Below are 17,534 nucleotides of genomic sequence, written 5' to 3' on the forward strand. Positions count from 1 at the left end.
AGGTCAGGTTCGTAGGAGAGTAGTCTGACACAGAACAAACGACCAAGAGGCGAGACTGCTAGAATATGGGCATTTTATTCCCCGCAGCGTCGCACAACGGGTCTGGCTTATACTCACTCTACATGTTACAAAAACTGGGAGCCGTCAGTTCTCGTAGAGCGGTTGCCAACAACCCACGCTCGGCGGTTAAACGTAACCCCGGAGCAGACTCACCGAACTGGAGACTTTTCCAGCTGATATATTCTTTTCCAGATATAAACATTCATGTGAACGGCAGAGCAAGGCTAAAAAACACATTCCATTCTGGTTACATACAGATAAGAAGATTCACACGGGACTAAGCAACACCTCCATTCCGGTTAGATTCACACATGTATTGGGACATAATTTTTAACCGTTTCACCACATTCCACTGCTTGGAATTTTACACCACATTCCAATCCTTGGCCCAATACATGTGTTACATTATGATTAATTCAGTTCAATTCGTTTCAGTTAATTTCAGTTCAGTCAATTCAGTGTAATTCAATTCAGCTCAGTTCAGGTCTGTTCAGTTCAATTCAATTGTGTTCAATTCAGTTCCGTCCATTTCAATTCAATTTAGCTCAGTTCCATTTTGTTCCGTTCAATTTGATTCACTTCAGTTCCACTCAGTTCAGTTCAGTTCAATCCCATTCAATTCTGTTAACTCCGCTTCAGCTTTTTGGACATGCCCACATCCTCCGCTGTACCCCAGGCAAGGGGTTCTTCGGCAGGACTGGGATCCTCTCTCAAACAAACTGCCACGTACATGCCCACATCCATGCCATCCTGGGACGGTCGGGACCTCCACAGTTTGTTCTTCTGGTTTCTTAGTCTTTTTCCAAAACATTGTTCTGTATCAAAATCTCTCCTCAATTGCGATTGATCCTGCCGACTACGCCAAATGTTTTAAAAAATTCTCAAGGTCAGGTTCGTAGGAGAGTAGTCTGACACAGAACAAACGACCAAGAGGCGAGACTGCTAGAATATGGGCATTTTATTCCCCGCAGCGTCGCACAACGGGTCTGGCTTATACTCACTCTACATGTTACAAAAACTGGGAGCCGTCAGTTCTCGTAGAGCGGTTGCCAACAACCCACGCTCGGCGGTTAAACGTAACCCCGGAGCAGACTCACCGAACTGGAGACTTTTCCAGCTGATATACTCTTTTCCAGATATAAACATTCATGTGAACGGCAGAGCAAGGCTAAAAAACACATTCCATTCTGGTTACATACAGATAAGAAGATTCACACGGGACTAAGCAACACCTCCATTCCGGTTAGATTCACACATGTATTGGGACATAATTTTTAACCGTTTCACCACATTCCACTGCTTGGAATTTTACACCACAGCATAGGTTTAGGATGAGAGGAGAAAGATATAAAAGAGACCTAAGGGGCAACATTTTCACATAGAGGGTGGTACGTTTATGGAATGAGCTGCCAAAGGAAGTGGTGTAGACTGGTACAATTGCAACATTGAAAAGGCATTTGGATGGGTATATGAATAGGAAGGTTTGGAGGTATATGGGGCGGATGCTGGCAGGTGGGACTAAATTGGGTTGGGATATCTGGTCGGCATGGACGGGTTGGACCGAAGGGTCTGTTTCCATGCTGTACATCTCTATGACTCTGACTGGATAGTAGTACCTCATTGCTGTAACAACAAATTATTTTCAGTGGCTCCTTGAATGCACTTCTGCTTTCCGATTGAATTGGTGGCAGTTCAAGGTGACAGAAGCTTTGTTCTTTACTGATGCAGGTGTGATAGGAGAGAGAACAGTCATTGATGACTCTGCGTTGCCGGCGACTGAACCAAAGGAAGTTGCACAGAAAACGCCACACAAGTGAGTGTTTGGTTCAAGTTTGTGTGGTGGGACATGGGATATAGCCTTCATACTGAAGACCCCTGATTCCCAATAATCTCCTGTGCTTCTATCTGTCGGCTGGTACTACTTTCTAAAGTATTCGTTTGTATCTTCCGAGGTAAGGCAGGTTGAAGTGACATGAATTGCTATTCTAAGAATTCTGGAATATGTTGGTAATCTTTGCTTGTGATTCATTGAGTCACAGTTGTACAGCACAAAATAGACCCTTCAGTCCAACTCATCCATGCTGACCAGATGTCCTAAATTAATCTTTGGAATGAGCTGCCAGAGGAAGTGGTGGAGGCTGGTACAATTACCCATCCAGATGCCTTTTAAATGTTGTATTTGAATAGGAAGGGTTGAGAGGGATATGGGCCAAGTGTTGGCAAATGGACTGGTTTAGGTTAGGATATCTGATCAGCATGGTCGAGTTGGACTAAATGATCTCTTTCTGTGCCGTACATCTGTGTGACTCTATTTGGCCCATAGCCTTTAAACCTTCATTATTCATATACCCATCCGGATGCCTTTTAAATGCTGTAATTGTACCAGCCTCCACCACTTCCTCTGGCAGTTCATTCCTTACATGCACCATCCTCTGCATGAAAAAGTTATCCCTCAGGTTCCTTTTAAATATTTTCCCCCTCACCTTCAACCAATGTTATCTCATTTTAGATTCCCCTACCCTGGGAAAAAGACCTTGGATATTCACCCTATCTGTGCTCCTCATGATTTTATCCCTCAGCCTCCAAGGCTCCATGGAAAGTAGCCCCAGCCGATTCGGCCTCTCCCTGTGGCTCAAACTCTCCAACTCTGGCAACATCATTGTAACTCTTTTCTGAGCCCTGTCAAGTTTCATAAAATCTTAGATGTAGTTGGGAGACCAGAGGTAAATGCAGTATTCTGAATTGAGCAGGTAGCAGGAGGGCAGTGGATCCCACTGTCTTGGGGATGTGAAGCTCCGAAACAAATATCAATTGTACATTGTTGTACCATGTGGTGTGGAATCGCCCACTGGACATCGGAGCAACATGAGTACCTTTCGTGAAGCCCTTGATACACAGCATTGTGTCCCTCTTACCTGAAGGTGATGGTGAGCATAGGTTCAGAATAGGTAGGTATGCGGAAGACTCTGCAGACTATAGACAGTAGGACTTGATGCTCTCAAATGTTGCGTGAACGTCTTCCTGGCTAGGGTCCTCCTGTTTATCCCTGATGTTGCCACTACTTGTGCATACCATTTGTCCTGCCTTTGTAAAGGTATATGTAGCTCAGCGCCCGACGCTCCTATTACTTCAGTAAGCCCTTAACCTCCAAAGGTGACCAGTCTTCACCAAGAATCAGTTACAGTATTGTCCTGCTTTGAGAGTTTTTCACCGTGTCCTTGCAGCGCCCTCGCTTCCTGCTGTGTTTTCTTCTGCCATCTATTTCTCCATAAAGCACCTGCTTTGTATTTGCTTGTTGTCTATCCCAACGAGTCTAGTCCCACAAAGTTGGATGTTAATTATTGAACTCTTAATGCGTATGCTATTCTCATGTACTTTGTATTGGTACAGGGACAAAGTATAACTGCAGAAGTGTCTACGGTGAATCTTATCCAACTTGTGTGCCCTGATAGATTGTCCACGCTTCATGCTCGTACTGAAATCAGTAAGGACAGCAGCCAGTTTAGATAATGTGTATGAATCACTGCAACCTGCTGAGCTCCATCCTGTGGCCCTGAAATGCACCTACAGGAGAAACTATACCCGAATTATAGAATGGGGATTATGTAGCATTTATAGCGTGCAGGCCATTCAGCCAGTCTGCACAGCAGTTTATTCTCCACGTGATTCTCCTCATCTTCTATTTACTTGATCTCAGCTCATCGAAAGGTTCTTCTATTTTCCTTTCTCCCTCTTGCTTTCCTTTAACTTCATCAATGCTACTTCCCTCAACCGGTTGTGACAGTAAGTTCCAAGCCCTCCCCACTCTGAGTAAAGAAGCTTCTCCTCAGTCCCCTTTGCATTTGTGGGCAATTGGTTTTCATTTCTAAAATCTCCTCGTTCCATAGTGATTGGGCCGTGGTCCTCAGGAATAGTCGTATCATGAGGGCCATTCTTTCTAACCCTAGTGTTTAGTACTTTGACTCCATGTTCACAATTGGAGGAGGTGGTGTGAAAAGGTGGGATTAGGTGTGAAAATTTTGTGGTTGACTATGATGCAATTCTGTTGTCAACCAACTTGAGATCAGTAGCGTTCAGAGCAGAGCTCCAACCTGGGCTCTTCTGACTTAACCTGGCTTAATTGCTTACCACAGTACATGATGCTGAAATACGGAGATAACTCATGTTACAGGTTTCTCCATTGCATCACTGAAATGGAGCAAATTTAAATTCTGTATCCTCTCCACAGACCAAAGAGGAAAAAGGGCGGCTACATTATTGATGCTGACGGGATGTTTCAGCTGTTTCACTGTCCGCATGAGGGATGCAGCCAGGTGTACATCACTTTGAACAGCTTCCAGGCAAGTACTGACTCTCAGCAAACCTGTTGGAAAGATTAAGTTGTCAAATACAGAGAAACCTCGATTATCTGAATACCAGTTACCCGAAAATCGGACTATCTGAAGGAGATCTCGAGGTCCCGATGGAATCATTACATCAAAGACTTGTTTCCAGCAATGATCGCGTCTTTTGTTTACGGTGATTAAACAGGCTTCATCTCCAAATGACTGACCTCCCACGCTCGCTCACTTGCTCTCCTCCCACACATTCCCTGGAGTTCTACACAAGGGTGTACCCTAAACCACCCCCCCCCCCCAGATAATCTCTTCAACATTGTCCTGTTGACAATGTGGACAAATATGGAACCTGCCAAAAAGTTGCAATAGAAAGGTTTGTGTATGTGTATGCGCTGTTTGGAGACTTACCCCACAAAGGCAGCAGCAGCAGTCTTGTTGGTGTACAATCCAGCTGCCCCAGAGAGGGAGCAGTGTCGGGCAGGGGGTGGTGTTGGCGGGGTCTCGCGTACAGTGTCTTGCTGAAGTCTCTTGAACGGGGAGCAGATTTAAAAATCTCCGAGCTCCAGAGAAAAGGCATTTAATCGATTAACCGAATAATCGATTATCCGATCGAAATAGTGCCTGCCCATCACATTCAGATAACCGAGGTTCCCCTATATTTGTCATTAATTCAAGGGGAGGCAGAGGCAGAAAAAGCAAGTTCTCACTGACCTTTGAAGCTCAAGGCAAATGTTAGCAAAGTCATTCCCAAAATTTGACACACATACCCTGGTATCTTTGCCATATCTGTGAAATCTGAAACGCCTCAATAAGTTAGTGTGCACAAACTGACAATTTAATGCCCACGGCAACAAAATCTGATAGTTTAATCTCTCTTTTCCATACAGAGAGAATTGGTAGAGGTTTGCTGACAAGCTAAACACTTCCTTTTTTCATTTCTAACCAAGAAAGAAACTTCCAACAATTTACATTCTGTAATCCAAGTAACACAGCAAAGTGGGAATCTGGTTCCCAAATTAATTTGAGTGGTTTGATTTGAACCAAGATACTTTTAGACGAAGGTGTTATGGCAGTGATTTTTTTTTTCTTCTCCTTGGTCACAACCCCCATTACTTAGACCGAGTGTTTTAAATTTGGAAAATTGTTCAGAGAATTCAAGAGTGCTCATCACTCCGTCTATCTGCAGAATTAGTTAGGGAAGGGCATCCCAAACATTAGTGATTTTAAAAATTGCTGTCACAATGGTTATTGTGCCAGCAACCCATTGCAAAACCTTCTCCACATAGCTCAGAATCCTCCTCGGGCTGCAAATTGAAAATGAGCAATCTTGTCATTTATAACTCATTCAAAAACAACGCCATTCTTTAATTCTAAATCATTTAATCCCTCAACCAGCTTAACTAAAATAGATTGTCTAGTGATTATTGCATTGCTGTTTGTGGGAGCTTCCTCTGTATAAATTCTGTATTTTCCATCTTACAACAGTGACCAAATGTCAAAAGCACTTTGGGCTTTGAGATCATGAGAGATACTGTGTAAAAGCTAGTTGGTTATATTCACAATTATGCCATGGGTTTTCACTCGTGATTTCAAAAGTAGATGGACTAATGCGAAGTTTGCTTCTATGACTTGGAAAACGGCAACTCAGGACAGCAGATCTACAGAGATGAAGCACAAGTCCTGTTCCGGATCTAATATGAGATTCGGGGAAATAAAATCATTTTTTAAACAGAATTTAGTGCATAATTTAATTAAAATACATTGTAAATTTGCAGGGAGAAAAGCTGAATTTGATTCAGAGCCACAACTGTACATTGACTTGCAGTCAGTACACTGAAAGTAACTCAATGGATCAAATGCAGAAAAATGAATGTGATCTCTACAGTGACGCAGTAGTTAACACTGCTTTTTCACCATCCCAAGGATCTGGGTTCAATTCTAGCCTTGGGTCACTGTCTGTATGGAGATTGCACGTTCCCCCCTTGGGTTTCTGCCAGGTCCTCCGGTTTCCTTCAAAGATGTGCCGGTTAGGTGGATTAGCCATGGGAAATGCAGGATTGAAGGGATTTGGGGGGTGGAGATGGGGAGGTTGCACGGTCTTCGGAAGTTAGTGAAAGCACGATGGGCTGAATGCACTGTGGAGATTATATCGTTTCTTAATATAAGAAAAGGATATAGAATGTCAAATCTAAGATCCCAAATCTATCTTGTTTATCTGGATGCCCCATTTAATAAAAATAAATTTCCTTCTGATCAGAACCATGTCAACCTTGTGCACAGAAAGGGGAAAACGAAAGTTTGTTCGCATCCAGGTTGTGGCAAGAGGTTTTACTTATCGAATCATCTCCGGCGACACATGATCATTCACTCGGGTAAGTTCCTGATAAAACTCTTCAGCCGTTACTTTATTTAATGTTTTTGATCAGCCTGTTCAGACACGGTATGACTGACTCCTGTGTCAGGAGGAACCTGAGTCTGGACCTTCTGTCCCAGAGGTGGGAGACACCACCGCTGCACCACAAGACCCTTGAATTTCGCAGCTGTTAGATCAGAGATTTCAGTTACCACATCTGACGAGAAAATTGCCTTTTGCAGGTTGCAGACTGCTCGTTTAGGTTGAAGCCACGCAAACATATTCTTTAAGCTTGCAATTTACTTGAATAATGCAGGATACCATCAATGAGAAGCTCTTGTGAGCTTTTGATCTCTGCTCACCAGCTGCACTCTCTTGTGACTGATGAGCTGATTTGTATGTAGTGCCAGTTTATTGCACATGAAGGTAATTTGAGCCCTTTCCAGCATGGTTAAACTAGAAAGCTCAATTGGGTAATTAGGCCCTTGTAACTCACTCTGCACGTTTTTAGTCTTCAGATGGCCAGTAGTGAGGTTTTAGAGAAAATGATGGAACGGGTTCAGACCAGGAGCATATTACCTACCCTTTTAAGTGCCAAATTATCAAACTACTAAACAGATCCTGATGGGCCCTGATAAGGAAAAAAACACCTGCTGAAGGAGCAATGTTCCGAATGCTAGTGCTTCCAAATAAATTTGTTGGACTATAATGTGTTATAGAGTCATAGAGATGTATAGCATGGAAACAGATCCTTTGGTCCAATCCGTGCATGCCGACCAGATATCCCAACCCAATCTAATCCCACCTGCCAGCACCCGGCCCAACTCCCTTCAAACCCTTCCTATTCATATACCCATCCAAATGCCTTTTAAATGTTGCAATTGTACCAGCCCCCACCACTTCCTCTGGCAGCTCGTTCCATACACGTACCACCCTCTGGGTGAAAATGTTGCCCGTTAGGTCTCTTTTAAATCTTTCCACCCTCACCCTAAACCTATGCCCTATAGTTCTGGACTCCCCGACCCCAGGAAAAAGACTTTGTGTATTCCCCCTATTCATGTCCCTCATGATTTTATAAAACTCTCGTTGGACCTTTTGGTGAGAGAGACAAGTGGATATGGTGTATTTTGCTTTTCACAAAGCTGTTGATAGAATTCCCAATAGGAGATAAGTAAATAAAATTAAGGTATGGGATTGGGGGCAAAAAGTACAACTATGGATTGAGAAAGATGAGGAAATAGAACAGGAGTAAACATTTTATTCTTTGAATTGAAGACTGCTATTAGTGGTTCACAATCTTCTATTAATGATTTGGATATGGGTACCACTTGTGATATTTCTAAATTTGCTAACTGGTTGGGAATATAAATTCTGAGGAGGAAGCAAATAGGGTTCAAGTGGACTTGGATGGGTTACACAAATTGGCCCGGTAAATGTGAAATTATTTATTTTGATCGAAAAAACAAGCTGAGAACTGCTTAAATAGAGAGGGGTTGGAGACTAAGGTATCCTCCTTTGAGTCACACAGGTCAGCATCCGGGTGAGCAAGCATTTAGGAAGTCAAATGATGTGTTGGCCTTCATTGCAAGGGAATTTGAGGACAGGAGTAAAGATGTGTACGGTGGAATCTTGATTATCTAGCATTCGATTATACGAATTGCGGATTATCCGATAAGATCGTAAGGTGCTTGGCTAAATTGTGTTATCCGGCATTCGTCTGTGTTGTTTGAGTAGTTGAAGTTCCTCTGTAGTTCCTTGCTGAGACCACCTGGAATATTGTTATCTAAGGATGAGTGTACACTCGCCATACTGGGTTGCAAGAAAGGTTCGATAGATTACTCCCGAGGATGACCATATTGTCTTATTGAGGTGACCTGACTGAAACTTAGAGAATTTGTGTCACCGTGGAGCTAGACTGTTTTAAGTATTTCAAGGGGTAGAGCATTTGAGAGAGGGATGCGGAATTTGTTCACTCTGAGGGCGGTGAATCTTTAGAATTCTCTACTCGAGGCCTGTGGAAGCTTAGTCATTGAACATGTTCAAGATAGTGATTGATAGATGCCTGAAGACCAGTGACATGGAGGAATGAGAGTAGCATGAGGAAATGGTATTGGTGTAGATAATCAGCTACCATGTAATTCAGGGCTTCAGCTGGAACAGCATGAGTGGTTGTAATATCGTGGGTCCCAGAGTTCACTCTGTGGGTCACGGTCTGACTCTGATAGCTGCTGCTACATGAAACAAGAGGCCACTCTCTCCACGATCTGCCTTGGTGTAGCTGAGGGTAGTCGAAGGCTTCCACGAACGGTTATGTTGTGTGTGCCACACTATTTAAATTCTTATATTCAGCAAAAGGGCTGTGAGTCGACTCTTGATAATGATAGACTATAACACTTGTACATTTGATATTAGAACAATAGAGTATACTATAATCTAATAAACATTACAAAATATCTTGCGCTTTAACTTAACTTTGTACGACGGTATACCACCACACTAGAACTTGGGGCTACACTCGGTGATATCGTGTGGTCTTCTCCCAAGGGTCTCTGCGATGTCCTCGCTTTCAGCGGTTATTCTCGAGTTACTGCCCTGAGTGGGGTTTTACAGCAATTCCTATCCTTCAAAACCTTTGTGCCTTTTTAGGAGGGTCTAAAAGATCTACCAACGGATTGATCAGTTTTGATTCCCACGATCGATCAGACCCAACCAGGGGTTGATGCATTGATGGCAGGGTGGCCCTTAGGTGTCCATTATGGTAGGTGCACGTAGCTGCTTCCAGTCAAGGTGCTAGGGGCCTCTGTGGCTGGCGAATGACTCGATATTCCTGATTGTTCCAAGGGCAACATTCCATTGTCCTATTCAAGTCCAACTTCAGGTGTGTATTGCAGAGTCTGCAGCTGTCAGATTTGTTTGTAAACAGTCTGTGGGCAGCTGCAGCCTGTCTGGATTCTACAGCGTGGGGATTGACGTGGTCAATTTAGTCAAGGCTGGCTTCCATTTCCCAGCATGTTTTACTTTATGACCACTTTATCAAAGTTCATCATAAATCAGGTAGGCCACAGTTGAAACTGGGCACTTTGCTGTTCGGATTCAGTCACCACATCATGGTGGGTGATGTTTTGCTTTTCGACTGCAGGCGCTCCATCAAGCAGTGAGGCTGTCACTAGTTTGTAGGGCAGGGGGTGTGCTCCAGTAGGGACTGTGGGATTCTGACTAATTGTATGGATATATTTTCCCCACCCACCTGAACTTTGTTCACTGTTGGCCAGTAGTGTTTTTTTGAGGAGGATGGTTTCCTGCAGGCAATCATACGTGCAGCATTCCACACGTCCTGCCCCAGTCTAGCTCGTGGCCAACGCCGAGTGAGAGAACAAATGGATTCATGTAGCAGCTCTCAGTAACGTGAAAGGTCAGTCCCAATGACACTATTGATTGGAACGAGGTCCCTCAAAACATAATGCGCCTGGGGAGAGATGAGGATCTGTAACCGAACAGTGGGATTAAAACTCCATCTGGGGTCAATTTGTATCAGACTTGAGACTGCAGTGTATAAACAGCAGAGCCCTTTGACAAAATGAGACTGACAGCTCGGTAACTTGCTCCTGGTCGCAGCATTACATAAAGCAATGTTTTCAGCGAATGTAACTAACATTAAAACCTACTTCTTCACTTCAGCTGTTGCAGCTTGCAGAATGGACTGCAGGGCATTAACAAGTGCGACTGGTAGGACCCTGTGATTCATGGAAATGGACAGAGGCCTCAAGTTTTAAGCATGTAGTTTTAACCAACTTTACAGAGTAGTCCTTCTACCTTTTGGCAAACATCTGACTGCAGGAGCATTTTAAGAAACGTAACACCTAGGCAGATACAACCTGCTGCGCTGAGTCTGAACATTGCGGGCGCTGTAGCCGCAGTGAAAGAAAGAGTTTGCACTTTCTGAAACCAGTCTAGGGCAAATGACTTTGCTCAGTGCAGCACCTGCTACCTGTCCAACTGTTTTCTACACTATGTGTGGATGCAGAATCTTTCTCTAAAGTTCCATCAAAGTCAGAATGCTGGTACCTCAGCAGTGGCAAATGTCATGTTTCATCTGTGTCAGAATTTGATTAAAGATAAAATGATCAGTCTGTCCTCACCAGGGCTTGTGTGAAGAATACAACTGTTTTTCTAATCAACCTGTTCAGAGATGTTATTATACACATTGAACCTGGGTGTCTCGGTTCAGAGGTAGGGACACTACCATTGCACCATTGGACAGGGTACAAGCTGCAGCTGTGTACCATTATTGACTTCAGAAGAGGCGTGAATTGAGTAGTCTAATGATGAAATTCTTTAATATGCTTGGTAGTACAGCCTGATCTTAGACACAGAGATGCCATGGTTATAACACCAGATTGCAATGTATAAATCCCATTGTGATAAGCTATAAAAGGGAATTGAATAAGTCTGATCATCTGCAGGTTTGGACCACGGCAAAATGACCATGAAAGGAATCTGCTGTTTGCAAGAAAAATCTCGTTTGATTATATCCTTCAATGGAGGGAATGTCAGTGAAAGTAAACATGATTTAATGCCTTCTAAAGTGAGCTATCATATGTGCTTGCAGTGGACAAGCTCCGCAAATTGGGGTTGTTGAACATGGGCAGTAAGTGCAACTTCTTGGAGTTCAACGGTGTCCCAAGAGTTCAGTCAAAAAAAAATTCTACCAGTAATATCTAATGGTGCAGTTTTAACCCTGTACCAATCTTTCTGCCACGATTAGCCACAGAAATGCAAATCATGTAGCATCCAGAAGTTTGAATTTAATTTGCTGTTAATTTGCATTAATTTCTGATATAACTAGTAGTGATGCAGCAGAAGTTAAATACTATGCTTGGCAGATTCCTCCAATACTGAAAAATAACAAGGACTGAGTTACTTTGAAGGACACGGCTGAGATCTCCATTTCAGAATACCCTATTGGAAATTCAGCTGTGTGCAGTTTGGTATTTTGGGATAAGGTTTGTTTTGGGCTGTGATGAGCAATTTCTTCATTGTGTTGTGAAGCTTCAAAAGATTGAATATATTCAGGATTGGGGTTGATAGATTCTTGGGCACTGATGGTAGTTCTGAGTGCTGATACTGTGGCTTTAAGAGGTGTATTTTGTCCTGGTTATAATTTTGAAGAGAGGTTTTATGGAGAGGTGTCAAGCAATCTGCTCTAACCACTCGAAGCTTGTGAGGCCCTGGGATTTTTTTAAAAGCTGGAGCAACAGAAGCAGCCTGAATGGGTGTCATCAAGCTCTGACAGAGCCAGGAGTTTTAGCTTTAGCTTTCAGCAGTTACTGTTAGGGGTCTTGAAGAAGTGGAAGTTATTTCTTCCCCTCTCAGTTACAGCCGAAAGCAGGGAGTTCTCTTCCTACTGCTGGAGTTGTGTGTGAGACACATTCTGTTTTCTGAAGTTGTCTTTTGTTATGGGTGTGTTAATGGGGTGTTACCATATTGGAAGAGTTACTCACTAATAGTTACTCTCTATTATTCTTCAGTTATTCCAATTCCTTTGTTGTACTTTAACCACAGTGGGTGAATAAAGTGTGTTTTGCTTTACGTCCGGTAGCTTGACCAATCGAATTGCATCAGGAACGCAACACCTTACATTAATCTTGAAAATAAGAAAAGGTTAGGGTCTGGACTACTGAATATTTGGATGGGGTTTGGTCTGGTCCATAACACCAGGAGTATTTAGGAAAGGGTGGGGAAGAGTTGAAACAGAAGATTAGTTATAATTGCATTGACTGAAGATGCAGGCACAAAGGGTAGAGTGATTTAGTCTTGTTTCTTGTATCATGTTCTGACCTGATGCAGTGCCCTCACCGAAGCAGACTTTGCTTACTGCTTTCCCAGGTGATTTTTCTTTTAAGCTGTCCCTTGTGTTTGAGTGGGGAACTGCCAAGTGGATGGGGAGAAGCTTGTGTAATCCAAAAATATTGACTTGTCAGCACCTAGCCTGGGTTTTAAAAGACTAGACTGAATGCAGGTGGTGTGACTGAGGGTGGCCTTTAAAACAAAAAAAACAGCTCCAGAGTTTGGAGTCCCGCGAAAGAACGAGTTAGGTTTGATTTTTGTGCTGTGAATGTGCAGCTCCGCAGGGTGAGCATGTGGGATTTTCGGGAAGAGAAGTGGATCATCTCATCTCAGTGGCTCAGTGATTAGCACTGCTGCCTCGCAGCGCCAGGGACCCAGGTTCGATTCCAGCCTCAGGCGACTGTCTGTCTATGCGGAATTTGCACATTCTCCCTGTGTCTGCGTGGGTTTCCTTCCACAGTCCAAAGGTTCCCAATTCAGATGAATTGGCCATGCTAATTTGCCCACAGTGAAAGGTGCATTAGTAGGGAGTAGGGGAATAGGTCTGGGTGGGTTACTCTTCGGAGGGTCGGTGTGAACTTGTTGGGCAGTAGGGCCTGTTTCCACACTGTAGGGAATCTAATCTCATCTGAATTAATCAGACACCTCTATCTAGGACTGTGAAGATTGTGTTGGTCTCCCAGCTGTGTTTGACCCTTGGAATTAATAAAGTTAAATGTGTGAATGTTCTTGGTTTTCGCAAGCTAGTTTCATGCATGTAGTTGCTTTCAATCTGATTTGACTTAAAAATGAACTCAAAACTGCTGGTTCTGATTTCAGTTTTCTGCTGTCTAGGTGTGCGGGATTTTATTTGTGAAACATGCGGGAAGTCATTCAAAAGGAAAAACCACCTTGAAGTTCACCGAAGGATGCACACGGGGGAGACTCCACTCCAGTAGGTCCTTTGTTGCATTCCAGCTCTGTTTAAGGAAGGCAGGTTGATGAATTGAGTTTGTACGTTGCTTTGTGTTCACTTTGCTGGGCACTTTTTGAACCTCATCAGGCAACTAAGCTGCGCGTCTTCAGATTTGTTAAATATTTCATTCATCTGGCATTAAAACTGTCACTAGGAAAAGGGACTTTTCTCTTTGCTCACAAAATATCGATGCCCTTCCAAACCATTTGCAGTGTAGAAGGAATGGCCAATCGGCGAACGTCTGACTTACGAATGCTTGTATTGATAAATGCGATCCCAAACCGGTTTAATTCTAAAGACGCAACATAAGAACGTTTCCGGTACTTTCCATTGTCTTGCATTGTCTTCTGACTCGCGCACAAATTGCCTTGCAAATGGACGTCAGCAGAATTCATTTGCATTGGGCATTGTCTGTTGCCATTGACAGAGTCGAGCTCTATACTTTCCCAAGAATAATGACTTACGAAATTACATTTGATTTTTGCGAAAATCCACCTTGCTCATTAATGTCCTTCAGGGAAGGAAATCTGTCACCCCTTGCCATATGCAAGATAATTCTGTAATTTTGTCCCACCTGTGATTCCTCTTAGTGCCAAAGTTTTATTGTACTTGGACCTTAGTATAAACTTTACAATTCAAGTTTTTTGGATTTTTTTGTGCGATGTGGGTGTCACTGGGAAGGCCAGGGTTCATTGCCCGTTCGTTGAGGTAAGTGGCCATTGTTAGGTCATTTCAGAGAGCATAAGAGTCAATGTTGTGGGTCTGGAACCATGCATATGGCAAGGGGTGACAGATTTCCTTCCCTGAAGGACATTAATGAGCAAGGTGGATTTTCGCAAAAATCAAATGTAATTTCGTAAGTCACTATTCCTGGGATATCTTTCAACTCCTGATTTAATTGAATTTAAATGCCACAGTGGAATTTGACTCCAGCAGAGCCTTAGGCATTGGCCTCTGGGTTAGTAGCATCGCTGTTATGGTGCTATTATCCTACCAGCTCCCAGACATGAGGGATTACTACAATATGGTTTGGTTCCCTGAAAAGTGGTACTTTATAACCGAGAATTAGCGAGATGTTAATACTGGAAAACATTAACGTAAACCCTAAAACTTCGGAAGGCCCAGTTTCTCGGGACTAAAAATATACCTGACAGGGTAATCGTTCTAATCATCAAAGAAAAGCAATGATAACAGAGAAGGTCAAATTGCTGAGCTTGTAAACCATGGTAATGTTCATTTCTAAATTGAGAAAGGACACATCTACATATGTTATGCTCTGTTCATCCAACTGTGCAATAATTCGTTTGAGCAGATAAACAGGATTGAAAGGGAAACGTTGTCAACGTAAGAGCCAAGCACTACGGATGCTGGAAATCTGGAATGAAAATAGAAAATGCTGGAGAAACTCAAGACTCGCAGCATCTGTGAAGCAGGGTTAACATTTCAAGTCTGAAATTATTTCTGCAAAATGTTGAATTTCTCCAGCAATTTGCATTTATTTAATATGTCAGCCTTCTACCTTTCCTGTTTTTCCAAATTACCTTCCTTTTACCTGTATGAAATATGGTATAAGAAAGACTGTGTACATAGTAATTTATACCTTATCTTTATGCTTCTGTGAGTAAAGGATAAATTCGAAGAGGTAGGAGAATGCTTTTGGTTTTGTAGAATTTCTGCTGTAGAACCCATTGGTAGAGATGGATTATTTTTCCATTAGGGACTCAACGAGGCTAGAATACTCGTGAGGCTTCCCTCTGGGAGTAAATGCGCTGTATTTTAACGTGGGTGAGGTGTTGCTGTGTCCAGTGAGCCAGGAGGTTTCCTGTTCAAGTTCCAGTCAGTGTTGATCTGGGCAGTCTCAGTTGGGAGTCCTGAAATTGACACAACCTCCCTTGAGCTAGGGAAGGAAGTCATATTAGCTCTGGTCTGTTTCTGATGACCCCTCGGGGGGTTCTCGCAGAAGGATTTGGGCAGTGAACAGAAAAGGTGGGTGGGGAAGCAAGATCTATTGTGATTGGTTGATCTGTCTAGTTTGAGCTCTGTTTGAGTTGAATGTCAGCCCCCCCCCCCCCCCCCCCCCCCCCCCCCCATCTGTTGGTTCACCCTTTCCTTCAGCTTTGGCATATAGAATCTCACTTTGTCACCAGCAACCTGGTGGTCACCTCCAAGAGTTGATAGCAAAGAGAACGCATTGTAATGACGCAAGACAAAAAAACTGAAAGAACTGCGGATGCTGGAAATCTGAAGCAGAAACAGAATTTGCTGGAAAATGTCAGCAGGTCTGGCAGCATCTGTGGAGAGAAATCAGAGTTAACGTATCAGTTCCAGTGATCCTGCTACAGAGCTGAAGATTTTGGGTCGTTCCGCTTCAAACGTGAACTCTGATGCTGCCAGACCTGAGATTTTCCAGCAATTTCTGTGTTTATTGCACTGTAATGGCCCAGATTTGTTTCCTAGCCAGCCTAACCATAGGGAGGATAGTGAAGAAGGCGTTTGGTATTCTATATGAATAGGGCGGGTTTGGAGGAATATGGGGCGGGTGCTGGCAGGTGGGACTAGATTGGGTTGGGATATCTGGTCAGTATGGACGGGTTGGATCGAAGGGTCTGTTTCCGTGCTGTATATCTCTGACTCTGAGTGACAGCTGATCGGGGGGGGTTGGGGATCAGACTTTTCAGTTTGAACTGGAGATGTTCAAGAAGTAATTGTTAACACGAGATAGATAACAGGGGTGGGAACGTTAAATTGGCTCAATTGAAAATTGGGGGCACTGTTTCAAGCTGATAAAATGTATACTTGCAAAAAAGAGGAAAAATAAGTAAAAGGTAAAAAATTGAGACAAGCAGGATGCTAGAAATCTGGGAGAAAGAAACAGGAAAATGCTGGGAATACTCAGGTCTGGCAACATTCGCATCCGTTTCAGGTCTGTGACTTGCAGTCCTGTCGAGTTTCAACCACCTTGCGATGTCCCGCGCACCTTGATGACTAAAATACTGTTGAAGTATGTAAAACAGGTAGCACAGCAACCAATTTATGTGCAGCAAGCTCCTGCAAACAGTGGGCTTATCATGGCATGGTGATTGCAAATTGAAGACTGATTATCAGGAAGCACTCTTCGATGCGGATTCACTAGCTCCTTTACAGCGTAGCAAAAGCAAAAAACTTTTCATGTAATTTTACGCCCAATTGATTGTTGCAACGCAAGGAGAGTTCTCCACACAAGCTCAGTCCTTGATGTGGGAAAGAGTCTTGGCTTGAGAATCTGAATATCAAATGTTGCTTGGCAGTGATCTTTTGACTGGTATTGATAATTGCTTTCCCCCTTGGTATTTGAAGGTGTGAAATCTGTGGCTATCAGTGTCGGCAGAGGGCGTCGCTAAACTGGCACATGAAGAAGCACGACACCGAGATACAGTACAACTTCACCTGTGAATACTGTGGCAAGAAGTTTGAGAAAATGGAAAGTGTCAAATTTCACAAGTTAAAAAGCCACCCCGAATGTCAAACCATGTGACGCTACTGGACTTAAATCGCCGTAATACTTGAGGAATGTGTACAAACCGTCCTTGACTCCATGTAAATTCTGTGCAAGTACTGTGACTATATGGAAAATGAAATTTTATATTATTTTCAGCTTTCTCTCTGTCATGTGTTTTCAGGCGAGGGACAGTGAAGTTGCGGGTGGTGAACACCATGAGTTTACTTGAATCTTGGGCCAGTGCAATCACTGTGCTGAGGGGGATGTTGTCACTTCCGCAATGCACTCTGAACCGACTGCTGATGAAGCCAAAGGTGGATTTGATGCTGAACTTACAATTAAATGGCATCGTTCCTGACTTCCCGTGTGCCTGCGCTTGGCATTCTGCAGGCTAGACAGGGCACAGTGGTTGTTGGTGGCAGCAACACTGCCTTTAGTCAGCATTCTTCTGCCTCAGTGCTTTGGTGAATTATCTCACGGGGCTGCTGTGCAGCAGTGACAGTC

General features: G+C 43.4%; 1 protein-coding gene across 4 annotated transcripts in view; it reads left to right on the plus strand.

Moving 5' to 3' along the window:
- znf653 (zinc finger protein 653) overlaps nt 1-17,185 on the plus strand; it is a 36,710-nt gene extending 19,525 nt beyond the window's left edge. For 2 of the 4 annotated variants that reach the window (XM_087983104.1, XM_087983105.1), the window contains 5 exons: nt 1,789-1,873; nt 4,289-4,400; nt 6,655-6,769; nt 13,432-13,531; nt 16,889-17,185. In XM_087983104.1, coding sequence (XP_087839230.1) covers nt 1,789-1,873; nt 4,289-4,400; nt 6,655-6,769; nt 13,432-13,531; nt 16,889-17,066 — 590 coding nt within the window. In that variant the 3' untranslated portion in view covers nt 17,067-17,185. Of the gene's footprint in view, nt 1-1,788; nt 1,874-4,288; nt 4,401-6,654; nt 6,770-13,431; nt 13,570-16,888 lie in introns of all 4 variants that reach the window. The other 2 variants (XM_087983106.1, XM_087983107.1) reach the window with 2 other exon arrangements.
- The last annotated feature ends 349 nt before the right edge of the window (nt 17,186-17,534 follow it).

This window comes from Chiloscyllium plagiosum, unplaced genomic scaffold, assembly GCF_037043375.1.
Source record: "Chiloscyllium plagiosum isolate Xiang-an unplaced genomic scaffold, Cpla_swu_hap1 HiC_scaffold_45, whole genome shotgun sequence".
Classification (NCBI taxonomy): Eukaryota; Metazoa; Chordata; class Chondrichthyes; order Orectolobiformes; family Hemiscylliidae; genus Chiloscyllium; species Chiloscyllium plagiosum.